Genomic DNA, 27,264 nt, shown 5'->3' on the forward strand with positions numbered 1-27,264 from the left:
CAGCCCTCAGCCAGCAGCCTGGTCTTTCAGCAGCCCAGACCTGGAAACAGAAGCAGGCAGAGCTGATAAGCAGGAGCCCCCAGGGCATGAGCCCATTGAGCTGAGGGAGGGGAGTGAAGAGAGACTGCAGAGCTCTGTCCTCTGCCCCTGAAACAGGACTCTGGGACTCTGACCACATTCAGATCCTGATCGCAGTCTAGGCCCCCCCTCCCCATAGAACAGCAGGGCCCCCCCGACCTCAGCCCCATGGCAGAGGGAGGTGCTTATGGTCATTTACAGACCAGGAGGGAAGACAGAGCCTCACACACTGAGACCCTTGTGGGAGTGTCCCAAAAGCTCAGGAAGCACCCCAAAAAACAGGCTTAGGCTGGGAAAATGAACAAACAAAGAAACAAGAGGAAGACCATTGAGAAATATTTTGCAAATGAGCCTAAGAAAGATCAAAATACTCAGTCTGAAGATGAGGAAGCACAAGCTCCTGCATCTAAAGACTACAAGAAAAACAGAAATTGGGCTCAGGCTATGATAGAGCTCAAAAAAGACTCTGAAGATCAAATAAGGGAGTTAGAAGAAAAACTGGGAAAAGAAAGGAGAGAGATGCAGGAAAAACATGAAAATGAAGTCAGCAGCTTAGTCAAGGAAATCCAAAAAAATGCTGAAGAAAATAGCATGCTAAAAAACAGCTTAGGTCAAATAGATAAAACAGTTCAAAATGTTATTGAGAAGAAGAATGCTTTAAAAAGCAAAATTGGCCAGATGGAAAAAGAGATAAGAAAACTCTCTGAGGAGAACAAATCCTTCAGACAAAGAATAGAATTCAGGGAGATTGATGAATTTACCAGAAATCAGGAATCAATACTTCAAAACCAAAAAAATGAAAAATTAGAAGAAAATGTGAAATATCTCATTGAAAAAACAACTGATATGGAAAACAGACTTAGGAAAGATAATTTGAAAATTATTGGAATACCTGAAAGTCATGATCAGGAAAAGAGCCTTGACATCATTTTCAAAGAATTACTACAGCAAAATTGCCCTGATATTCTAGAAGCAGAGGGCAAAATAGAAATGAGAGAATCCACCGATTCCCCTGAGAAAGAGATCCCAAAAAACCAACCCCTAGGAATATTATAGCCAAGTTCCAGAACTCCCAAGTCAAAGAGAAAATATTACAGGCAGCCAGAAGGACACAGTTCAAATATCGTGGAGCTGCAGTCAGGATCACACAGGACTTAGCAGCAGCTACATTGGAAGCTCGGAGAAGGCAAAAGAGCTTAGAATGCAGCCAAGAATGAACTACCCAGCAAGGCTGAATGTCCTCTTCCAGGGAAAAAAGATGGACTTTCAATAAACCAGGGGAATTTCAAAGGTTCCTCTTGAAATGGCCAGAGCTGAACAGAAGGCTTGATCTTCAGATACAGGACTCAGGTGAAGCATGGTGATTGGAGGAGAAGGAGGAAATATGAGGGACTTAATGAGGATGAATTGCATGTATAGAAAAATGATATTGATAATATTCATATGAAACATCTCAGTTAATAGAGCAGGTAGAGGGAGCTTTTATAATTGAAGCACAGGAGAAAGCTGAATTCAAAGATAAAATATGGTGTAAAAATGGAGCTAATAAGAAAAAAAGGGAAATGGAATGGGAGAAAGAAAAAGGAGAGGGGGAATAGTCCAAGCTATTTCACATAATAAGATTTTTTTTATTACAATGAGCTATTGCAATGATATGGAGGGGGGGAGGCAAGGGGGAATGAGGGAACCTTTGCTCTCATCAGAGATGGCTAGGAGAGGAAACAGCAGGTATACTCAATGGGGTATAGACAACTGGAGTAAGAAGGAGGGGGGAGCAGGGGGGAAGGGGTGGGGATGTGAATAAAGGAGGAGAGGATGGACCATGGGGGGACAGTGGTCAGATATAACACATTTTCTTTTTTTACTTCTTGCAAGGGGCTGAGATTGGATGGCCTGCCCAGGACCATAGGGCCAGGTGGATTCTGGGCCTAAGGGGTGGTATCGGGGCTCAGGGCTTCTTGGCCCCAGGACCAGGGATCTGTCTGCTGCGCCACTCAGCAACCCTACAGCAGAGTCAGAGTGAAAGGAGAGAGAAAATATAGTACATGGTAGTGGAGAAATAAGAAAGGAGGGAGTTGCGATCAGCAATGGCAACGTTGGAAAAATATGGAAGTAACTTTTGTGATGGACTTATCATAAAGAATGAGATCCACCCATGACAGAGTTGATGGTGTTGGAACAAAGATTGAAGCACATTTTTTGTTATTATTATTTGGGGGAGGGTGCAGGGCAAGTGGGGCTGGGTGGCCTGCCTGGGGCCACATAGCAGGGTGATCATTGGGTGTCTGGGGCCGGATTCGGACCCAGGTGCTCCTGGCTCAAGGGCCAATGCTCTGTCTGCCACCCAGCCACCCCTACTATTATTACTATTTTATTTTATTTTGGGTCTTTTTTTTTCTTCTTTTTGGTTTTTGCAGGGCAGTGGGGATCAGGTGGCTTGCATGTCACATGGCTGGGTGATTATTGGGTTTACAAGGCTGGATATGGACTTGGGTGCTCGTGGCTCCAGGGCTGGTGCTTCGTCCATTGCACCACCTGGCCATACCTACAATTATTACTATTATTTTTTTTATTTTAATTTTTTTCTCCCCCTTTACTTTTTTGCCCAAGCAAGTCTATCTATATTCATGGGGGGAGGGGTATTTTGTTTACTTGTAAATAAGTATACTTTATTAATGTAAAGAAAAACATTTGTACAAAATGAGAATAAAAATAAATTTTAAAAAAGTTGCAAAAAAAAAAGAAAAAGAATGACAAAAACTCCATCCCTCTAAAAACCCATGCTGTTAATTTAGAAAGGGAGAGAGGGAAGAGTTGGTCACAATTCACTATTATTTTTCTTGTACTAAAACATCAAGTTTCTTTGAATGAACCTTTGAGAAAATAGGTGACCAAAGGAGAAGAAAACTGACTACTGCTTGAAATTCCAACTTGCAGTTATATATCTTTAGCACAATTGAAGTTTCCCATCTGATAATTAACCTACATTTGCATATTAAAAATATTTCACTTTCAGGTTTACAAACAACTTTTTCTACTTTCCCTATTTTGATATTCATTTCTTCCCCTTGAACAAAAGTGTTCCCCTCAAGCTATTATTACAAACATGGTGGCTCTTAAAGTATTATAAAAATCAACATATTCATTATAACTGTTAAAAATAGCCCATTCAAGAAATAAGATGCTTATTATCTGAGAATTCATAATTGGTCAGAGTGGTTGGCATCAGTGGGAAACATTTTTATGCAAAACAAAAAGGATATTTTTATATTTCTCATCTATCCACTTTTTTTCTTTTCTCAGTAAAAACTGCTTTTGGATCCATTCAGGGCACATACTTGTCTGGTTTCAAATCCCTGTGCACAATGCCATAATTATGCAGATATTCCAACGCTAGAACCGTCTCAGCAAAGTACATCCGAGCCATGTCTACTGGCAAAGGACCCATGTTTTTCATTAAGGTTGCACAATCTCCCCCTGCAAAATATAAGAAATGAGATGTATCTGATATAGGAACAACGAAGTGAAATGGAATTGTCCATTTAGAATGCTAAATACCAATAGTTCAGCCCAAATCATATAGCATATATTAAATGAATACATTTCAAGTTACAACAGAAAATCAAAGTACCAAGATATTGTTGTATGGGTGCTCTGACAGCATATCAGAGGACAACATCCCACTCAGGACCTAATCCTGCAGTGCTTGCATAAGTAGGAAACACTCAAAAATTGAAGGTGAAGTTGAACTAAACACAAAATCATTATGCACCATGGTAAAGTAGAACAGCTCTGACTGCATTTGGGGTTTTCTAAGCAATGATACTAAAGGGATTTGTCATTCCTTCTCCAGCTCACCTTACAGATAAGGAAATTGAGGAAAACAGTGTGAAGTGACTTGCCCAGGGTCACAAAGCTGAGGCCAGATTTGAGCTCTGTGACTCCAGTGCTGCCTGCAAGTAGAGCAGCCATGTAGTTTAATGGAAATATCACTGGATAAGGAATCAAGCCCAGGCTTGTTTTCTTGCTTCCCATGCAGGATCAGCATATGACTTTAAGTCAGTCACTGAGCCCATCCTCCTCTCAATTTCCAAATCTGAAAAAAAAAGGGCAAGAACGGCTCCTGCCTTGCCTATGACATGGGCTGTGGTGAAGATCAAACAGATGAGAGAATATATGTGACAAGGCTCCGTAAATTGTAAAGCCCAATACAAATGGGAAATTCAATTATGAATCTCATAAGCCTTTAATTAGATTCTCATGAGGCTAATTATTTTAAAGCATACAATAAGTATTCTTTTGTCAATCTCAAAGCATTAATGGGCCATAGAGTTATTAAGAATTTTCTACTAATTTTGGGAATAAAACGCTTATCCTCTTGCTTGTCAAAAGACATCAATCAGATAGTGAAATGGGGGAAAAGGTGAGATTATTATGAAGAAGCTTAAATTGTTATTGTTGCTATTTAGTGATTTTGATACTGACCAACTCTTTCTGAGCCCATCTGGAGTTTTCTTAGCAAAGCTACTGGGGCATTTTGTCACTTTCTTCTCCAGCTCATTTTACAGATGAGGAAACTGAGGCAAAAGGGTTAAGTGACTTGCCCAGGGTCTCACAACTATTAAGTGTATGAGGGTCAGATTTGAACGCAAGTCTTTCTGACTCCAGGACCAGTGCTCTATCCAATGAAATCACCTAGCTGCTACAATTTAAAAGAGGTTAAAAAAAATTCTCTTGGTTTAAGGTCAACCTTCTGATCTTTATTCATGTGGATATTATTTGGAGGCCAGTTTACTCAAAAGAACCAAATGTTAAATTTTCAGAGACAGCATTTATACCACAACAACTGGTAAATAGTACAAATCAGGGTTTGATATTTATTGTTTTGCTATCTACAGACTTAAGAAAGTGATGGAGAAAGATATTAATAATGAAAACTAGACTTAAAATGTGTGCCACGTACATTCCTTCTCTCTCAACCCCCTGAGAACTGGTTTTTAAACATTTATCAGCACATTGCTGAAGTCATATTCACTTCAATTCATAGGAATTCAAGGCTTGTATTGCCTTCATAAAAAACAGCTGGGAAAAGCATTATCTGGAGCTAGGAAAGCTCTTCCAGATCAAGTCCTTCTTGTGAGACCCCTGCAAGCAAATCATATCTGGAATAACTGATCCAATACTGAACATTTTCCCTTTCTATATCTACTTCTTATCTTGATAAAAGTGAATCAAAGGCTTAGTTTTTTTTATGATGACCAACTATAATAAATATGACTATTATTAGCAATAGTTACAGCTGATGTGTATATATATATATATATATATATATATATATATATAGAGAGAGAGAGAGAGAGAGAGAGAGAGAGAGAGAGAGAGAGAGAGAGAGAGAGAGAGAAAGAGTGAGTTTATTTTAAGGTTGGCAAAGGCCATTCTAATGTATCATGAGCTAGCTACTGTGGGTAGTTTTAATTCCATATTACAAATGAGGAAATCAAGGCTGAGGCAGTTTAAGTGATTTGCCCAGTCACATACATAGTAAATACCAGATGCCAGGGCTGAACCCAGGTTTTCCTGAACACTAAATCTCATGGTCTTTGCAATACCCAGGATCTAACAAAACAATGAGAGGAGAAAAAGAGAGAAACTCAAATCTGTAATTCTAACATTGAAGACCAAAGTAAGAGGGTGTTATGATTACAAGCTATTAAAAACTTCTCCAAATAGCACTAATTTCCCTTTATTATTGTGGATTGGACATTTTACAGGCAATTATCAGAATGTATTGCCTGGGAATAAAGCCATCTCATTGCTGGGCATCAGTTCCCACCTGACCACGAACAATAAATGATACAAACACATAAAATGCAAGCAGAATTTCCTGGTCCAATTATATTTTTCTATACAGTAACAAAGGTTACCTTCCACGTATTCCATGACCATACACAAGTGGCGTCTTGTTTCAAAGGAACAGTACATGCTGACCACAAAAGGATTTTCTGCAAACGTCAAGATATCACGTTCCACAAAAGCCTGCTGAATCTGGTTCCGGAGAATGAGGTTCTGTTTATTAATCTTCTTCATGGCGAACCTCTGCCTGGATTCTTTATGCCGCACAAAATAAACAGCCCTGCAAGTAAGCACAGAAGTTGGGGTCCTCTCAGAAAATTAAGAGGAGTGCATTTCTGGGATGCATTAAATCATAGTCAACAATTTCCCCCATCTCCACCCCAATTTTTGTGCGAGGCTCCAAATTTCTTATTTAGGTCAAGATTCAGCACATATGAGACTACAGACGGGGGAAAAAAAAAATCAAACCAAAAAACCACCACCACCAACAAACCAACTCAAACTCAGCAAAATTCTTTAAGCTAGTATTGATTTTAGGTTTTTCTTCAATAAAGTTCATAGGTCACACAGGAAGACATCAAATCTATCTTCATTGCCCAAGGTAGTGAATGGACAATCCCCAAGTAGAGAAATTTTCCAATAACTAACAAAGTGATGTTCAGCTTTTTTAAACTGAAAAAGAAAATCTGATATATAATTTAACAGAGTTAGGGTGGTTGAAGTGACACATGATGAGTCGGTTCTATCTAGTGCCTAACTTCACCAGCTCCCTAAGCTCTAAGTTAGGCATTATTCCTTAATTGACTAAAGCAGTAATTTACTAAATGGCACCTTTGTGGTCTGAAAGAAATAATACAGCTTCTGAAAGTGTCTGATTTACAGCTGGGGAGCAGTTTCAAACCTGGGAAACCTGGCTGAGGATATCATGCAGTTTTCATCCTATGAGATTTCTGGATAAATGAGCAGTATAATGAGGATGGGGAGAGGTAGCAGATGGAAAAAGAGGAGGCAGGATGATGGAGATATGGCCAGAAGGGATGTCTTATATCACACCTTCTAATTTTCTTGTTAACTCACCACCAACTGAGGCACACCCATTCTTGGTTCTACAGGAAATGCATTTCCCAACATCTAGGGTTTGGGAAAGGTGATTAATCTCACAGCTTTGTCCCAAGGTCAAATTTGTCCTTTAAGCCACACTGCTTTTATTTCTCCCACCCAGTACTGGGTTTTCCTGAGTCTAGGGGGAAAACCAAGGATTAAAAGAACAGGTAATAAGAGTGAAGAGGGCTTTGAGGAAATAGTAACCTGGGAACCACACCTAAGAGCAGGGAGTATTTTTCTTTCTCACTGGACACCTCCCCTAGTCTGTGATTATCACACTAGTGAGAGTAAGTGAGAATTCTTGGGCTGGGAAAAAGAGCACCTCAGTCATTATTTCACTGGTTAACTGGGTGCAGAGATAGCTAAGAGTCTTTGAACAAATGAAAAAATACATTTATTTAGACCTATACCACATTCTGTCCCCATACACATTTATATACCCTCCCCAAATAAAAACACTATATGGAATTCTACTTTATAGGAATATTCCAGTGGTGTGGCTTTTTCTTGGAAGTTCTAACCATGTATCCTAATCATATTTCTTTTTTTCCTTTGTATGACTTGCCCAAAGTAATTATCAAGTGTCTGATGTTGGATTTGAACTCAGTTCCTCCTAACTCCAGGGCCAGTGATCTATCTACTGCACCACCTACCTGCCCCACCCTAACCACATTTTTGTCTGGAAAAAAAAAACAATGCTGACTGTCATACTCTGTATACCATGGTTATGATATTAGGGAAAAATATTTACAGAATTTCCAGTAATCTCAATCATCATTTAAACTAAAGTTTTCATCTTCCATAGCAAATACAGCTAGTTATCTTTTTCATTTTTCAATCTTACAACTGGAGGGGGAAGGAAGGAAGGGGCTTCATTTTTTTCTTCCTCCCCAACTGAGTCAATCTTCATCTTCCCTTACATACTTAGTCATTTTCTTTCTTTATCTTCTGGATAAAGGTATTCTTTCAGACTTTTACAGTATTTTCCCCTCCTCTTCCTTGATTTCTTTTCTTTCCACAATAACCTCATGCTACATATATCCATTTTCTTTTTCCTTTCTCCTACTTCATCCCAGAGAAAGCTTTGTTCATACCCACTCAATGGTATTTCTACTCCCATTCATACAATGGAAGTAGAAATTAACTTGGTCTCCCCTTTCCACCCTCAAATGTATATTATACAATTACTATGAAGAGGGATGGGTTTTGCATTTTCTTTAGTATCAGCTGTAATGCTTACTTGATAAATAAAAATAACATTTTAAAATGAATTTATGAAGTAGCTATGCTAAAAAGGAATAGATGATTTGCTAAATATCTCAAGAAATAGCTTTTGAGAAAAAACTGGTTGTGCTACTCTTTATCTCAAAAATGCCATAGTCTGGATGTCACATTTACATTCCAGAAGTATGATATGATGCATTTCATAAGGTTGCTACCTGTGAATATTTGAAGTTCATTATGTAAAGAACTGTTTAGTAATATGTTTGGTAGAGATAGCAGCAGAAAAGAAAGAAGTCGAGTATATATGATGGTAGGTAAGAAAAAAGGAGGGATATCGCTTGATTCCATTTCTACCCTAATTCCAATGGTACCAGGTTAGAAACTCCATATAAATTTCCAGCTTTTCAGATCCTCAAACTGAGGGAATATTCACTAGAATATTCTGAAAATAACAATATTTAGGTGAACAACAAAAAAGTATGAATTAAAATTGATTTTACAAGTGTGCTGAGATACAAAGATCCCAGAAGATGATTAAGAGATGTTGTCCTTCATGACACTGCTTGAAAGTGACTGAATCTGGGTTTGAATTCAAGTCTCCTAATTCTCCGAGTCCAGAATTCTATCTACCACACCATGAAGCCAATGGGTGGAAAATCTATGTAAATGCACTTTATGTGAGAGTGAAAAACTATGTTTCTCTGAGTTTCTATATATGGGACTGAGGTGGCCTAAAAAAAACAAAAGGAAAAAGAAGCTAGTAAGTGTATGGGTGCCTACATAGAATCATTAGAGAACAACTAGAAGGGAAGGTCCCAATTAAAAAAAAAAAAGACTTGTTCACATTCACATTAAAAGTGTGAGAGGTAAAAGGGGAAGCTAGGTATTCCAATAGATAGAGCACTGGCCCTGGAGTCAGGAGGACCAGAGTTCAAATCTGAACTCAGACATTTAATAATTACCTAGCTGTATGGCCTTGGACAAGTCACTTAACCCCATTGCCTTACATAAATTTTTGTTTTGTTTTGTTTTTTAGGTTTTTGCAAGGCAAATGGGGCTAAGTGGTTTGCCCAAGGCCACACAGCTAGGTAATTATTAAGTGTCTGAGGTCAGATTTGAACTTAGGTCCTCCTGACTCCAGGGCCAGTGCTCTATCCACTGCACCACCTAGCTGCCCCCTAATTTTTTTTTTAAAAAGTGGGGGAGGAAGGATTAGAATCTATCTCTTCTGATTCTTAGTTCACTCAGCTTACATACCCTTCCAATATTTTCAAAGATGTGTGTGTACACAGCCAAAATATTTGGGTTTGTTCACATTCAAATACATTTCTGTATTTATATAAGGGCAGGAAGAAAAGTGAAAAATAAGCTTTTTACTATTTTTTCTTTAATAATCTTCTGTCTTTGTAAAGGGTTTTAAATAAAAATGACAAAATCCAAGTGGGAACTGTCCAGTTTTTAGATTGGAAATTAACATCTCTGGTGAAGAGAGCTAAGAGATGACTAAGAACCAATCTGGTTTTAAGCATAAAAATGAAAGCTGCTTAGAATATCATCATATCAACAAATGTTACATCAGTGTCAACAAATGTTAAATAATCTGCAGCTCTGTAAATTGGAGACCCAATTTTCCAATGTTAATTGTCAACTAAGTGCAAGGTTGAGAAAACCAGGGCATCTGTTTTAGTTCAATTGTAGCTAGCTTTCAGAACAAAGCATTTCAGTCTCAGGGCCCTCAATTCCCCAAATGATACTGTTTTGGAAAGTCTCTGAATGTGTTTCAAGTCCCCCTCACAAGTAGACCCTGTTACATAACACTCATGTAGAACTGCCTAGGAAAACCTTCAACAGTGAGAGTTCATCCACCCATAAAGTGAACCATTCATTCAGTTGGTTCATAAGCATGTAAACAGCATCTTGAGTGGGTGATCCAATGGGTGTAGCTTCATTCCAACTTCAAATTTAAAATAATTAAAATGTAGAGGAAATCTGCTGGAAATATAATGAGAAATTTAATTTGAGAGGAGCCAAAGGGAAAAAAAAAGTTTTGGCTAGATGGTAAAGGCTAAAAGAGACAGCTTGTGAAGTCATTAATGACTTGGCCGACATCCTGGGTGTTTACTGATTCACAGCTTGTTTAACTTCTTGTATATTCCCAACCATTCCCCGAAGTCGGATATACCTCATCTACTATACAGTTGTTTAATTGCACTACAAATGAGTTTACTCAACCAATTATAATACCAAGTACTGCTAAGATAGGGGCTGAAACTTTCATAAAACCAGTATTTATATATAATCTTACCCAGAATCCCAAATCGAATACAATTTAGTTATGCTCAAGACCAGAGTTATATCAAGTCAAATGTGCTCAAACTTCTATTCTATTAATGAAAGAAGAAATATTCAAACCAAACAGCATCAAACCCAAACCAGAAGAAAAAATTCACCCTCCGGAAAAGCATTTCCAAAACTTCATTAGGAATAAAAACCTTCAATTAGGTCCTTGAAGGAAATATAATTCTCCAATAATATACCATCAGAAAGCATTTATAAGGCACATTACAAAACATGCCCCTTGACATATTCCTGAAGATAAATCGGTGAAGCATAAGAAAAACTCACAAATATTTAAGTTACTTCACTAAATTAATGAAGTGGAAAATATTGGAGGAAGAAAAAAAAACTAAGGGAAACTAGCCCTCATAGCACAGCAGCAATAATTTTTTATTTCATTGGACTATACACGTAATAAACTGCTATAAATGCCTGCAGAATAGTTTACTGCTTTCTATCTACAGATGGAACAAAGATTATTGGTTAATTATACTAGTGTCCTTTGACAGTCTAAAAGCAATAAGGCACCACTGGTATAATATCTTTTCTAATTTTTTCTTACCAATTCAGAATGATTCAGCTAGCACTTAAAACTGTGGCCAATAGAAGGAAAAGAATACAAATTCCTACACATAGGATAAACTTGATGGTGTGTGCTTATAATTGCTACAACTTAACAAAGGTGAGGATGGTAGAGAGCTTGAATTGGAGAAGTCTGAGTTGGAGAGGTGTGAAAGCTGTTGGGTATACCAATATGGTGAACCTCTGCGAGTGGAAGGGACCAGATGATCAAAGGATGGGTGAATGAGGTCAGGTCAGAAAAGAAATAGGTCAAAGCTTTCAAGCTGACTAGATGGAGCAGTGGGTAGAGTGCTGGCTCTGAAGTCAGGAGGATCCGAGTTCAAATCCAGCCTCTGATGCTTACTAGTTGTGTGACCTTGAGCAAGATATTTAACCCTGATTGCTTCTCATCCAGAACTATCTCTCTAGTCATCCTGATTCCTATCGGACCACTAGGCTCAGATGACTCCAGAGGAGAATATGAGGCTGGTGACTTAGCACAGCAACCCCTCATTCAAATCCAATTCACCTGCTTGTCAAGGCATCATTTCTCTGATGTCATGGTCTTCTTCAAGAACAAAGGACAAACTTCATCATCAGGATCATAATTCATTAAATTCCAATTAAAATCTCACTTCTTACAGGAAGCCTTCTTAGTTCTAGTACTTTTCCTGTTAATTATTTCCTATTTATCCATTTATTCTCTATTTAGTTCACTTTGTATTTATTCATTTATTTGCACATTGCATCCACACCACCACCCTGCTCCCATTAGATTGCAAGCTCCTTGAGAGCAGGGACTATCTTTTGCTTCATTTTATATCCCCTCCTCTTAGCAATGTCTTGCACATAGCAGGCACTTTTATGGTTGTTTTACAGTCATGTCCAAATCAGATCCCATTTGGGGTCTTCTTGGCATTTCTTTCTCCATCTCTTTTGAAAGATGAGGAAACTGAGGCAATCAGAGTTAAGTGACTTATCCAGGATCATCCAGCTAGTAAGTGTCTGAGGCCAGATTTGAACTCAGGAAGAAGAATCTTCTTGACTTCAGACTGCACTATCCACTGGCTATCTCAGTAGGAACTTAATAAATGTCTATTGAATTGAAATGAACTGAACAATTATTGCACTTCTAGACTAGAAGAAAAAGAGAGTTCTAGGCTCCAAAAAACCTCCAAAAAGGAACAGCATTAGTGCTTTTAGCTTGTAACTTAGACTTTCAAGGAGTGACATGAAGACTAAAATAAATTGTCTGAATAAAGGACATCAGGTAAATTGGATGGAAATTACTCAAAAATTTAACTGAGTACTCTTATTTGAGCACTAATCTTCCTATGGAATGGGGGGTGGTGGTGGGTGGGAATGGTGTAGGCTGGAAGTAAATGGGATAATCTTAATGCTGTAATGCTGAATGCAATATGGTACATTTATCAGAGATACTATCATTGAAGGGAAGATCTGAACAAAAGAGCTTTAGGCATTCTTCAATTATTCAATGCTTATTTCACTATTCTGGGGTGGGCAGAGAAGAGGGGAAATTTGATAAGAACCTTCTTTATCCTTAAAATCTGAAGGGGCAACTTCTATATCTATATTCATTAACTGCTTCAATGGAAGGGGGGGGAAAAGAGTTTATATTTGACCTCACAGTGGGAACCTTTGGTGAAAGATATGTCAACAAAGAAAACATTTTAAAAAGCCATTCCAACATAATACCAGTTTGGTAGAAGAGAATTATGGAGAACATATAATTCTGTTCCATTAAAGCACGACAGAAAGTTTATCTTAAATTACTCACCCATAAGCTCCATTGCTAATCAATTTGATTGTTTCAAAATCACTTTCCCGAGGTTTTCTTCTAAGTTTCAGTGAAGTATTAGAGCTCTTGAAAAAAAGAAATGAAAGTTGATAAATATTCTGATGCAATATGATTTAATAGCCCAATGAGTAAAAGAATATTATTCTGGTTCTATTGTTGAATATGCTGAATTAAGGGTACTTTATCAAAGGTATCTGTGAGGCAGCCTTGGAAATCAATCTGACAGAGAAAGAGCACTAAACTTCAGGATGATGGTTTTGAATAGCTCATCCCTTCCTCTGCTCATTACGCTGCCTCATTTTTCATTCAAACGCTTGAAGAGAAAGGTATCAAGCTTTCTGAGAAGTCCATATCAATCTCCCAGACAAAACCGATCAGGCTCAGTTCACCTACAGGGAGCCCTTTGTGAATATTTGAGTTCAAAATTTCTGAACATTTAGACCTGCTTTCAAGCCCAAGACAGAATAAAGAATGTTATCCAGTGAATGGCAAGAACATGTAAAAGTGAGTTTTTCTACTCTTGACCAAGGCATATTGGTTGGACTCAGCCTCTCTGGGCAAAATGGGATGATAACAATTATCTGTCTTCCCATATAATGCTGGGAACTTCAGTGACAGTGCTGTCTTTGTAAGTACAACAATGCTTCCTTTATTTCTTCTATCCTTAATTTCACTGAGCAGTTCAACACCAAAGACAATTAAAGGTCCTATTAGCATGGTGAGGTCAGTATTATTTAGCCTGGCCCAGTTCTGGTTCCTTCCATATACAAGGAAGTATAGCTCTCAATCCCTACTCCTTCCTAACAAAAGTCTTTCTCTTAAAGGTCAGAGATAAATAAATGTATATAAATAAATAAAATAAATGTAAAATAGTTAATGCTAAGCTCAAAGATTATAACCAGAAATGAAACAGTGACCCAGCTCCATTCGATGGCTTGTACCTTTAGTGGGATAAAGGATTAACTCTACAAGATCAGCATCTCTCCCCAAAGTGATCTGACTAAATTTGATGACGGAAAAGACAATTTGAAAGTATCCAATATCTTCTCTGATAAATTCTTGACCTTATAAATGCAAGGGCAACTCTTCACCTTGCATATCTTAACTCATCTTGGCTTTCTCATTCAAAGAAATTCTTGTTCATGTCCTTCCATACATCCTTCATAAAAGATTCTACATACAGCCTGTCCTAGTCCAATCTGTTCCTTGCTAGTTACTACTGTAGCCAACCTTCCCCCTCAACCCATATTTCCTTTTAATTATTGTATACATACTTTTATATTTGCACAAGCTTTTTCTCATTATACTGTAAGCATAATGGACAAGGACTATTTCATTTCTGTCTCTGAATCTTTTTTGCTTGACCCAGTAGGGTATTTAATAAAATGCTTGTAGATTAACTGACTAACTAACATCTAATGTATGTATGTATGTATGTATATGTAGAGGATTTCTTCAGGATCAGATAATACTTCATGTTTGCCAGTGGGACACTTTAGACTATTCATCTGATATATGTATTTTTCCTTCACTCTTTGGGTTATCTTAAATTCTGAGTTCTTGGAATTTTATATGTTAATAAAATTAAGTCATATATCATTCATGGGAGAATATATTAAAATTTGTTTAAAAAATGCTTTGGGACTATTTAAGGTATTGAGTAATTTCCCCAAAGCAACTTTTTGTTTTCATTTCTCTATTCATTTCTGGGTCTGATTCATTAGACATCTGTAGTGCCTATCCAAGACTTATGTATCATTATACCAATTCAATGAGTTAGCTGTGCAATGACATTTTGTAATCTAGACAGTATGCATCTTTAATATTATTTTTCAATGAAAGACAGCCTAGGGCAGGGGTTGGAAAGTTGGCCTTGAAGTCAAAAAGACCTAGATTCAAGTTTTGTCTCTAATGTATACTGGTTGTGAAACCCTGGGTGAGTCACTTAACATCTGCAAAGAAGACCAACCTAGAGTAAATTCTCTCTCCTGGGAGATCAATGAAATCAGTGGTATATTCTCTCTCCCTGTCCCTGGTGGAGATCACTAGGCCAGCCTCCTTTGAATGGTCATGGGCTTAGAACTTGATACAATCTGCACAGTGTCACATGGGAACAACAGTATCAAGAAAATCTCACCATCTTAGAGAAATTTTGCTATGTAAAGTTTTGTAAAGAACATCCTTCAGGACAGTAATTGACAGCTTTGGTAAATATATGGCTCTGAGTAATTATGAATGGCCTTCCATTCCATAATTTAATACTTATTTCTATAGTTGTATCTACCAAGGAATATTGTATGACCTTAACATTTGCATGGGAATCTCCCCACTGTCATCTCTCTCAAGGTTGTATAAGGACTTTTTTGGATGCATACTATACTCAGAAGGATTTTTTTTGGTAACCAACAAAAAGTAAATAGCAGGGATATCAATTTTCTATACATCACAGTAAATTATTTGATTGTAAAGATATCTTCTGCAAAGAATCATGGAAGGAAGTCTATTTGTTCTTATAATTTTCATCAAAGATATCCTTGTTAATATGGTGGAAAGTACCAGAATCCCAATAGACCTAGACTTAAAGCTTGCCTTTGTCATTTACTACCACAGGCAAGTCACTTAATCTCTCCACAACCTCAGTTTCCTTATTTTTAAAATGTGCAAAATAATGTATGTAGTTCTTAAATTAGAGGTTGTTATTGGGATCAAATAGACATATATTTATGCATGCATGTATGTATGTATGTATGTATGTATGTATGTATATGAGCTATTTTGTAGACCTGAAAGCCAGGCACAGCATTGTTGGTGGTGGAGATGATGATGATGATGATAATGATGATGTAGACATATAGGTCAATTGTGCTGATATCATCTTAATCACTTTTTTTGATGTCAATACATCTGTTTCCCCTGAACCCATTTTTGAGGAGTCTTTTTTTTTAAAAGATATTTTTTAAAATAGCAATCTGAGTCCTTCACTCCCTGCACTGATTCTCTGGTTCAGCTGCATTTCCCATTTTCACTTTCTTGAATGCCTAATGTGTTAAAATCCAAAGTATATGTTTCTATTCTCACTGACCTGACACTAAATCATTTTAGAATTGTGGACAGATATGATTCAATTCACTTCCATTTCTTAGCCTCCTTCTTTCATCTATAAATGCTCTTGGAAATTTTCTGGCTTAGGTGGGTCTCACATAAAGCTTTCTAAAGGTTTGTTTTCACTTTTACTGTTTTCCTTCTATTTTCTGAGATGACGTTGCTTATAAATTAGGGCTTATTTTTTCAAAAAACAATTTTTACCTACACTAATTTCTACCTTGATACTTCACTGTGGCATGGAAGTAACCATGGATACAGAGGTAAATAATATATCATCATAGATTTACCATTATATCAGTTTTTTGAAAACCAGTCATTTGCAAACCTAGCAAAGGATGGAAAGAAATACTCTGTAGCATAATTCAGCTAACATGAAATATTTAGGTATTGACGTATTTATAAAGGCAGAAAACTTTGCCAAAGATTAACACTTACACTCACTGATTCATCAGTTTCTGGTGTTTCTGCTGTCCCACTATCATAGTTTCCTAGCTGTGCCATTTCTAAAGCGGAAAATAGAAAAGAAAGATTAGAATAAACACATCAAAACTTAGAAAAAGACAAAAGCACTAGGAAAAAACCTGAAGGAAAAATTATGTTTCTCACATAACAGAAAAAGTAAAAATTGTAATTTCCAAATAAAAGCAGAACCTTTTTTCTTTGTAATAGTTTACTATTTCTTCTTCTTTCATTCTTTTCTTCATAGTAAAGATTCAAGATCCAAGCCTACCATTTGGTTGAGGGAGTGTTTGGGCTCCAAAGAACACTGAAAATATTCTGTGACTTCAAAATTTGGGGGGCCATGGAAGGGAATTGATATCAGACTGTCTATATCTGATATATAAGAAGTGGCAAGTCTTCTTACCTTCTCTTGGAAAAGTATTTTCTATATAACACATTTCATCCAAATGTCCCACTGAAAATAACCATTCTTTGGAACTAAAATTACCTTTATGGGTGAAACAATTTACACTCACCACCAGGGAGACATTAAGAAACAGCCCAAAAAGCAGGCCTGCCACACAGTCAGTGATATACTGGTAAATATTTCACAACTAGCTCTCTGAGAGGAAAAACAATTGTTTTGCATGTTTTTAGGGTTAATCTTATTAATATTTTCTCCATCTCTTTCTTCTAGACAATTAGCAAAACAAATAAATCAAGCCCAGATTTACAGCCAATTTCTTAGGTATAAATGTTCACACTGAAATTTTAGCAATTGGCTCTCAACAGGCTGTTGGAGCTGACATCAGTAGCTGTCTGGCACCTGTCCCAATTCCACATGCCATAGCCTAAAGACAGGAGTCTGATATCCCTTTGCTCTGAATGAATGGGTTCACAGAAACTGATGGATAACATCTAGTATGGTGTCTCCTGAACTGCTTTGGGAACAGGTTACTTTGGGTAATTTACACTGAAAGAATCTATCTGGGAAAAGGTCTGGGGACATAGAAGAGAAGAGGTTGGGGGAAAATCTGCAGCCAAATTAAAAAAAATTGAAAAAGTAATAGGCATTTATAATACATAAATTCATAACTAATATTTTAAGGCTATTTTCAAGGACTTAAGGATATTTTCAATTTTAAATGTCATCATCATCATCATCATTATTATTATTATATTGACATTTTTCTCCCAAAGTCTCTCTTACATAATAGTCTTTATTATATCATACAGCACATTACTAGCAGGAAGCTAGATGGCACAGTGTAGAGCATTGGCCCTGAAATTAGTTCTGGATTCAAATCTGACCTCAGACACTTATTAGCCATGTGACCTTGGGCAAGTCACTGAACCCTGACTGTCTGGCCTCCAGGGCGATCTCTAATCATCCTGATCCATATCTTGCCACTGGTCCAGATGATTCTGGAAGAGATGTAGCACAGCACCCTCCTCGCTTAAAAATTCAATTCATATACTTGTCATGCCATTACCTCCTTGATGTCATGATCATCTTTGAGAGCAAAGGATAAACATCATCATATAGCACACTTTGAAACATACTCATGTATTCTTATAAATGAGGAAATGGATAAGTTAATTGGCTTGCCCATTGTCAGTAGAGCCAAGACAATAAACATGCTCATCAGATTTTCAGGCCAATGAGCCTTCCATCAACATCTCATATAAGTTTAAGATGCAAGGTCAATGATAGACTTAGAAAGATGCAGTTTTAGCATTACAAATCACTTTTTAAGAACAGATTTCATAGAATTGTATATAATTAGCAACTGTTTTAGGATTATTAGAAATATAACATACTACTTCAAAAGTATCTTCAACATCTTTAGGAATAATTATAAAATGGTGACTTTACATGATTTAAGTTAAAAATTAACCAAACTCATATTCTGGAGTAAAAGCAATGTTTTGTATTTTACCAAGAAAAATTCCAGAATGAGCAGAAAAGGTAAGTTTGAGTAAGCACTTTCTATTTTCTTCCTAATTCTATTTAAGTGTCCAATGATACAAACAGTTATTATATTATACAGAGTTGCTAACACATGGCTGTAGTTAGATGAACTTTTAAAGAATGGGTAAAATACAACTATTATCAATTTGATGGTCCTCCTAAATGAAGTCATTCCTACCGACTGAGATCCTTGTTTACATTTTTTTTTCAGTTTTTGAAAGGCAATGAGGTTAAATGACTTGCCCAAGGTCACAAAGCTAGGTAGTTATTAAGTTTCTGAGGTCAAATTTGAACTCAGGTTTTCCTGATTCCAAGGTCAGAGCCTTGTTAATAAAAATTTTGGCAGGTGATAAAAAAAATGTTGATACAAAAGTGTTCCAAGGTTTTGATTGTTTAGAAATTGCCCTTCAGCAGTCATATTTTAAATAAAAACATGGGTAGCTTAAAAGGTCATTTCTCAAATTGAAATCAGGAGTATAGAGGCTATAAAAGCTAACATCTCTTTAACAAAAATGAATTATATTTGTCCTAAGAAATTAAACAATGGTTTTATTCAAAATGAAAATGGGTTCAAGAAGGCAGACAAGTGGTTTCTCAATTACCAGCCCCAGGACTAAGGTTCTGTCTATGTGACATTTACTTCCCAAGGATAAACCTGTGAAGAACTAGGTTTATAATACAATCGCTGACACGACCTTAAATTCCAATGGCGTGAAGAGTCACTATAATATACTTTGACAGTCTCCCCCACTCCAATTATTTTCATAAAAAAGAAACAAATTAAAAAATGGTTCTGTTTTAAATAGAATTTTTGCTAAATAACTATTATCTGGGAAACACATATTATTTATAAGCAGTAGGTAGTAATGGAATGGAACCGAGAGTCAGCTTTTGAAGCAGGGAGCTAAAGGCATCATTTTGTAATGCCTGAAGAGATTTTTAAAACTCATCTAAATACCATTAAACATCTGCCCTTTTTATTTCATTGATTTGAACCATTTCTGAAGACTCATGATACAGAAAGGTAAAGATGGTAATTTAAAAGCCATGGGGAAAAATTTCTCCCCAGGGAACTTTTCAGAAATGCAGTCACCAGTCTCTGATAAGTGATGAATCTGTTGTGGTATTGCTTTCAGTACAGTATAAATTTATCTGGCATTATCTCCCAGTAATGCATGCATCATTTCACTGGAAGAAAAGATACTATGGCCATAATAGCAAACAAAGCAGGAGGAAATAGGAGAGACGGACCTACAGTGGCAGGTTCCCCGGCTTCAGATGGGAAGACTATTTTTGCCAACATTTACCACCATTACAAACAATTTAGAAAAATAAATACTGTTTGCAAATTCAGTCTAATGAACCAAGAAGACAATTTTGAATGAAAAATTCTTTCTCATTTCCTGAACCTTTCTAGCCAGCACAAAATCTTCTGTTTTAGTTAATGAGATCAAACCATGTAATGAAAAATGAAAGAAGCTTCTTTTTTTAAGTAGTTTATTAATTGCAGTTTTTTTTTAAAATGACCAATAGTAGTTTTTATTTCTGTGCTATAAAATGAGTGATCTAACGGAAATGTCTACTTTTTCTAAATGGAAAAAGCACAAACTCTATGGAAGAAACATTTTTAAGTTTTACTGACTTAATTCACTGTTAACACTAGTTTTTTCTTGTTTTCTTAGAAAAAGAGAAAGCATAAAAGAATCATAGAATGATGAATTAGAAAGGACTCTTTCTAGAGCAGCAATCTGTTTTAACTTCATTTTAAAGGCAGGTAAAGGGAAAAGAAAATCCAGCTAGTAGATCTGGCATTTGAATACAACTTCATGATCTAAGTGCAAGTCCATAGATTTGTTTTTTAATTGTCAATTGTTGCTAAGTTGATTTGCAGTTGTGTCTGATTCTATGACTCCATTTGAGATTTTCTTGGCAGAAATACTGGAGTGGTTTGTCATTTCTTTCTCCAGCTCACTATATAGATGAGGAAACTGAGGCAAATAGGATTAAATGATTTTCTCAGGGACACATAGTAAGTGTCTTAGACCAGATTTGAATTCAGAAAGATGAGACTTCAACTCCAGAACTAATTCTCTATCTACTAGGCCACTGGGCTTCCCTTTTTCTATTGTATAAACTGTTTGTTGTGTTGTATTATTTGTTGTATTATATTGTATTATGCATATTTGTATTGTAATTTTTTATTGTACTAAATTATATTTCTTGGATACAATGATCCAGTCTGGAAATACTACATAATACTCCTTACTTGGGGGAGACTATGTAACCTAAATCAGGGAGACTTGGTTTTATGTCGTGTCTCTGTTATGTACTGGCTGTATAATCTTTGGTGACTTATTTAACTTCTGATGCCCCAGTTTACTCTCCACTAGAAATTGCCAAACAAGAGGAGATACCCTCTGAGAGGGAGAAGTTTCTCCATGGAGTTGTTTATATCAATGACATATTAAGACTAGTTCAAGGATCATCCTTTCACTCCTACCCCCCCATATTTCTACCCAAAGAAATATTTTAAAATATTTTCCTTACAATATTTTTTAAAAAGTTTAATTATTTGTCTTATTTATTTCTGAAAGAAAATACAAATTATCTTCGTGGAATGCAGTCAAATTGATGGATCACCAGTCAGAAAAATGCTTTCTTTGTAAGTATAGACACTGGATACTAGGGAGAAAATAATACTACTTTGGTATTTCAAATGATGAAGTATTGAAATGATGGCTTAATATACACTTCTTGTTTACATCTCCCAAATTCACTTGCAAAGTCTACAAATATTAAGAATTTCATTGTTTGTTGTTGGAACTATGAACTGACCCAATCATTCTGGACAGCAAATTGGAACTACATTCAAACCTTTGCTCCAGCCACACCACAACTAGGTCTGTATCCCATAGAGGTCATAAAGAAGGAAAAAAGATTGACAAATATAAAAACATTTCTAACAGCTCTTTTTTGTGGTGGCAAAAAACTGAAAATTGAAAGGATGCTCATCGGTTGAGGAATGGCTGAACAAGTTGTGGTATAGAAATATAATGGGATACTATTATTCTATAAGAAAGGATGAGTAGGCAGATTTTAGAAAAATCTGAAGATTTCCATGAACTGATGAGTGAAGTGAGCAGAACCAGAAAAGCAGCATTGTTCAAGAATGAACTATGATATACTTAGCTCTTCTCAGCAATACAATGATACACAATACCTCCCAAAGGGTCATGATGTTAAATGCCACCCACATCCAAAAAAAAAAAATGGACTCTGAATCTAGATGGAAGTATCCAATTTCCATTGCTTTATATCTTCTTGTTTTTTTTTTCTTTCTTGGAGTTTTTTCCTTTAGTTCAGAGTCTTCATCTATAATATGACTAATGTGCAAATATGCTTTAATATGATTATATAAGTATAACCTATATCACATTACTTGCTCACTTGGTGAGGTGGGGGAGAGAAGGAATGGAGGAAGGAAAGACTTGGAGTGTAAGATCTTACAAAAATGAATGTAGAAAACTATCTTTACATATAACTGGAAAAAAATACTATGAAGTGGGAAAGGAAAGAATTTTAATGCTTCTCTCTTGGTGGGACACTAGAATGTCCAGATATATCCATGTTTATCATGAATTGGAGATAGTAAATATATAATGAAACTACTTTCTGGGTAAGCATGGAATTGGTGAGGATTTATTTGGATTGTGAGTAGAGGCTAAAAAGGGAGCAATAGTCTTTAAGTGGCAGAATTGATGGTTTCAAAAGACTAGTCAGAAGCTAATAAAATATGGTAAAACAACAACTCAAAGAATAAAGCATCCTTAGAGGTGCCTTTTCCTCCTTCCTAACCATCCCACCCACCCGGGCCCAGAGTGTTCAAGAAAAGACATTTACCTTCTAATGGATCCTTATTTAGTCCCAACTGGCTGATGATATACCTAGGAATATCTGTTTTAATGCCTTGCCCTTCCTTTGCATGGCCTTCAGCTGCTTCCAAGAGGTAGTAGAATTCTTCTGGATCAAATTCCTAAGTGAGGAAAAACAGAATCATGCTTTGTTTGGGCTAGAGATGGGAGCTTCAGGTCCACAGGATTACAGGTTTAGAGTTCTAAGAGACTTTGAGTCTAATCCCCTCATTTTAAAGAAGAAGAAATATAAGAAGATAGCATAAGAGACTATTCAGGGTCAGAAATCAATCTCAGTTCTTCCAGACTCCAGGTTCAGCTAGCCTATTCAATCTACTCATTTTATAGATGAGAAAATTAATGTATGCAGATAGAAAGGAACTTTATAGATATCACATAGCTCACAAAAAGCAAAGCTGGAACCTCAAATCTAAATCTTCTAGACTTCCATTATACCACATTCACCCATCCCCTTTTCTTCACAAAGCAAGGCTTCTTTTCATAAATTATTGATGTATTATAGAGTATTACTATACTAAAGCATAAAAAAGTCTAGTTTGGGCAATATTCTTTAAGTATCAAAGGACTGAAAATATTTACAGTTGCTTCAGATTTTAGTTTAAGTTCCTAAAGTTCGTGTTTATTCAATATGAATACAATCTATTGTAAAAAAAAAAACCCTCTTTACTAATTTCCTTTCACTTAAAAATCACTATTTTTACCTTCCAGAGCTCCCATTATTAAAAAGGAAGTTAAAAGTTTTAGTTACAAAACTAAATCCAACCTATTTTCCCACAGTGAAGTAGTCTGATCCTTTATTTCATTTCTTTGAAAGAGTTGTAAGAGCAAAAAAACTCTCTCCTGTAAGATCTGATTTCACTGAAAACTAATCCATGTATTAGCAAATAGTCAACAAAAGTTTCCTTATAGTTCCCCAATTATTAGCGGATTGTTGTCCTTATAAAACAAAATGAGAAGAAATCTCAAATCACTTACTCTGTTACCTAGTAAACTAAAGAGATTTGATCCACACAGACATGATAAGATTCAGTAGAGGAAGCAGATAAAAAGACCTTCCTTAATACTTCAAATTACTTTCAAAATCTTAAGTTATAAATGACTGTACTTTTAAATATTTGTACATCAATTCCCTGGATGCATTAATTTAGGTGACTGCAAAACAGGATTTTGTTTTTTTAATTTTGGCAGGTTTAAATAATCTTAATAATTAATTTTATTTCCTGGTCCTTTTTTAAATGTATTTGCCTTTTTAGAAAACTTTTGAAAACATTAGCTTAGAACTTCAGTATTTCACTTGCATCTACTTCAAGAAAAATTTTTTGAAGGGCAGATGACTAAATCAATAAATGCCAAATCCCATCTGCCCATGCAGTTTGCCCATGCAGTTACTGATGTGATGAGCTTGGGTCTGAGGAATATAATATATAAGTGCACTGCTGAACATGTTCCTATGAGAGCATCCAAAAATGGGAATTTTGATTCAAATTGAACTTCAAATCACACTGAAGCCAATATTAGATACTACAAAGCTATTCTGAAGTTGAGGTTCTAGTTAAGAGTTTTGCTCTCTCCTGATCATTATATATTGTCTTTTCCTCTTTTAAGTGGTATTCTCAAATTTTCTGTAGAGAGCCCATGACTGTGATTTGAAGCTTCTATGTTTTTTTTTAAAGTTTACCTGCTCTCAAAATTTTGATTTAAAACACCTTAACTAGAGGTCCTGCCCATCTATAAAGATCCTTACCCAAAATGCATGTTAAAAACTAAATCCTCTTCTCCCCATCAGGTAAGGAAGAAGGAAATAAGAGTAAGTATTAATATAGAACCTACCCTATACTAAACAAATTACAAATATTATCTCATTTGATCCTCACAAAAATCCTGGAAGGTTAGATGCTTTTATGATTCTCATTTCACAATTGAGAAAATTGAGGAAACTAAGATTAAGCAACTTGGTTATAGTCACCCAAAATTAGTTAAGTGTCTGAGTTCAAATTTGAATTTCAATCTTCCTGCCTTCAGGTCCAGTGCTCTATCCACTGTGCCCCCTAGATGTCTGCTACATTAAATAGTTTCATAGAGATTGTACATATTTCTCTAGAAGAGTCATTCAGGTTTTACCCCCCCCCCCCCCCCGCCCCGTGTTGTCCCTTTCTTAGGCTATCACACGAGTGGTTGAGAAATGAAAAAATCCATACAAAAACATTCTGAAAAGGTACTACCTTTGTGAAACTCAAGTTACATATTTATTTGTAGGCTTGTTTAAATCTCTTATAACAGTATATAGTTTAGTTTCAAAGTTGCATGTATTATTGATTCATGTTTGCTAGTAATTTTATTTCAGTAAATAGCAAAGAAACTATATAATCAAGGATATACAATCAAAAAACTGTAGCTAAAATCATTACCATAAGTTAACTGAAATATTACTATAAAGACTGAATCCCTGAGAGCTTCCCTGCTCAACCTGGATGCCATTGCTGCCCCATTACTTCTTTTCCATGTAGAATGAGTTATTTCCTGTTAGTTTTCAATAGTGCCTGTCCAGCCTCTCATACATTCTTGAGTCATTTGAAAACCAAGTCTTTTCCCTCCATCACTGGTGGGCATCCCATCTCTGGTTCCCTTTCCTCTGAAGTTCTATCATTCTGCAAAACTCTTGATCATCAATCCACCTTCGGTGCGAGCTGGTAGAAACTAATCCTGAAGAACTACATCTAAGCATGACTAGCTCATGACTCTCTCTCAAATCTGCCTGGTGATGTTGTAGTCAATCTATTAGTTATCTAGGAGGCAAGTGGTCTTCCTCAAAGCTCAGTTTGTATTTCATGATCAGGAAGTCTGATGTGTATAACATCATGTGGCTTCCATTTTGTGCTAATCAAACCTAAACTTCTCTCCAACATCACCTCTTCCCAGAGTTAAGAAAAAAAGAAATGGGGGCAGCTAGGTGGCGCAGTGGATAGAGCACCGACCATGGAGCCAGAAGGACCTGAGTTCACATCCGACCTCAAACAACTTGATAATTACCTAGCTGAGTAACCTTTGGCAAGTCACTTAACCCCACTGCCTTAAATAAATAAAATCAACATAAAAGAAACGCTTCCTATACCCCCTTGACCACTTACCAGGCATTCCAATAAGCGTGCAGGGCGGGCAATAACTATTAGAATCTTGCGCACCAGTTGTTTGATAAATGCCAGCTCTCCACTTTCTGAACGGTTGTGAGCCTAAGAGAAGGAAAGAGTGGTGATGCAAAATGGTGAAGATAAATGCTAATCAGTCAAGCATGTAAATCAGATGATTCCCATCACCCAACATTATATGTGATTCTTTTTCAAGTATGTGTGGGGGGAATAGTTACAAGCTAGAGTAGCTAATTTTTTTTGTTGTTTGGTCATTTCACAGTCATGTTCATCTCTTCATGACCTCATTTGGGGTCTTCTTGAAAAAGATACTGGAGTTGTTTGCCATTTCCTTCTTAGCCTATATTACAGATGAGGAAAATTGAGGCATACAGGAATAAGTAATTTGCCCAGTTATTAAAGTTAATAAGCTAATATCCAAAAGATGTCTTAGTCATGTGAATGCACATGCATGAACTAGCCAATCTTATAAAAAGTTTCTATAGTTATAGCATTCCCTTGTTCCTTTTATGGAAAACAAAATGCTGGATCTTAATTGCAGAAATTTTGACTATCTGATATTTAAATCAAATGGATAATCTGTCTATGGTTTTAGTCTGAATGGTAAATAAAAATATTATCATTTATTACAGCTTGGTGCTGTTCAGTCATTTCAGTCATGTCTGACTTTTTTGTTCATAAAGACTTGGTAAAGATACTAGAATGGTTTGTCCACTGGTTCTTCTCCAGCTTTTTTGACAGATGAGGAAATGGAGACAAGAGAGTTAAGTGATTTACCCAAGGTCACACAGCTAGTAAATGTATGAGCCACATTTAAATTCAAGAAGATGACTGACTTCATCTGGCCTCCATTCATTGTGCCACCTAGTTGCCCTATTTATTATAATAGCAAGATACAGAAAAGATATCTTAAAGTTTCTGTTTGGAGCCCTGTTTTTCAGAGTGGAAAGGGATGTCTACACATCTAAGTCAACAGTAGCTTCACTTGTGGTATTCTGGATGAATTTGAACACATTCAAGGAAGGGAGAACATGGATGAAGTGTGGACAAAATTCAAATGTAATCATATATCCAAAATATTGAAAGGTGTTGGTTATGTTTGGTTCAGGTCATTGGATAATGTTAAGATTTTGGTACATAGAGGCAGCTAGGTGATGCAGTGGATAGAGCATCAACCTTGGAGCCAGAAGGATCTGAGTTCAAATCCAGCCTCAGACACTCAATAATTATCTAGCTCTGTGACCTTGGTCTAGTCACTTAACTTCCCAATGCCTTGCAAAAATAAAAAAAAGATTTTGGTACATATATGGGTCCATAGTGTGTGTGTGTATACACACACACACACACACACACACACACACACACACACACACATATATACATGGGGGCATAATACAAACACATATGTGCCTCATGTAACACTGTGTGGCTGTTTTTAATTCAATTTCTCCTAATAAAATTCATTTTTGTTCAGTTGTCCCTTCAAAATGTAATGTGAATCCTTAGGGTAATTTAATATGGTACTCATTATATCCTTTTAGATTAGTTCATTATGGGTTATAATAAATACAATGAAAACATATCTCAAAAGCTCTAAATTATAATTCATATTATATAATTATAATAAAATATGATATTTTATTCTATCTATAATTAAGGAAACTAAATATTTAAACTTTAAGTAAATCAATG

The 27,264-nt window shown here is 36.2% G+C and overlaps 1 protein-coding gene across 21 annotated transcripts in view; it reads right to left on the reverse strand.

Annotated features, from left to right (window-relative positions):
• Window positions 1-27,264, reverse strand: part of MAST4 (microtubule associated serine/threonine kinase family member 4) — an 880,607-nt gene that overhangs the window by 49,256 nt on the left and 804,087 nt on the right. For all 21 annotated transcript variants that reach the window (XM_074200305.1, XM_074200315.1, XM_074200306.1 and 18 more), the window contains 6 exons: window positions 25,555-25,656; window positions 22,395-22,527; window positions 16,517-16,584; window positions 12,956-13,041; window positions 6,003-6,211; window positions 3,417-3,555 (listed from right to left, as the gene is read on the reverse strand). In XM_074200305.1, the coding sequence (XP_074056406.1) occupies window positions 3,417-3,555; window positions 6,003-6,211; window positions 12,956-13,041; window positions 16,517-16,584; window positions 22,395-22,527; window positions 25,555-25,656 (737 nt within the window). The remainder of the gene's footprint in view (window positions 1-3,416; window positions 3,556-6,002; window positions 6,212-12,955; window positions 13,042-16,516; window positions 16,585-22,394; window positions 22,528-25,554; window positions 25,657-27,264) is intronic.

Source organism: Macrotis lagotis, chromosome X (assembly GCF_037893015.1).
Source record: "Macrotis lagotis isolate mMagLag1 chromosome X, bilby.v1.9.chrom.fasta, whole genome shotgun sequence".
In the NCBI taxonomy this organism is placed as follows: domain Eukaryota; kingdom Metazoa; phylum Chordata; class Mammalia; order Peramelemorphia; family Peramelidae; genus Macrotis; species Macrotis lagotis.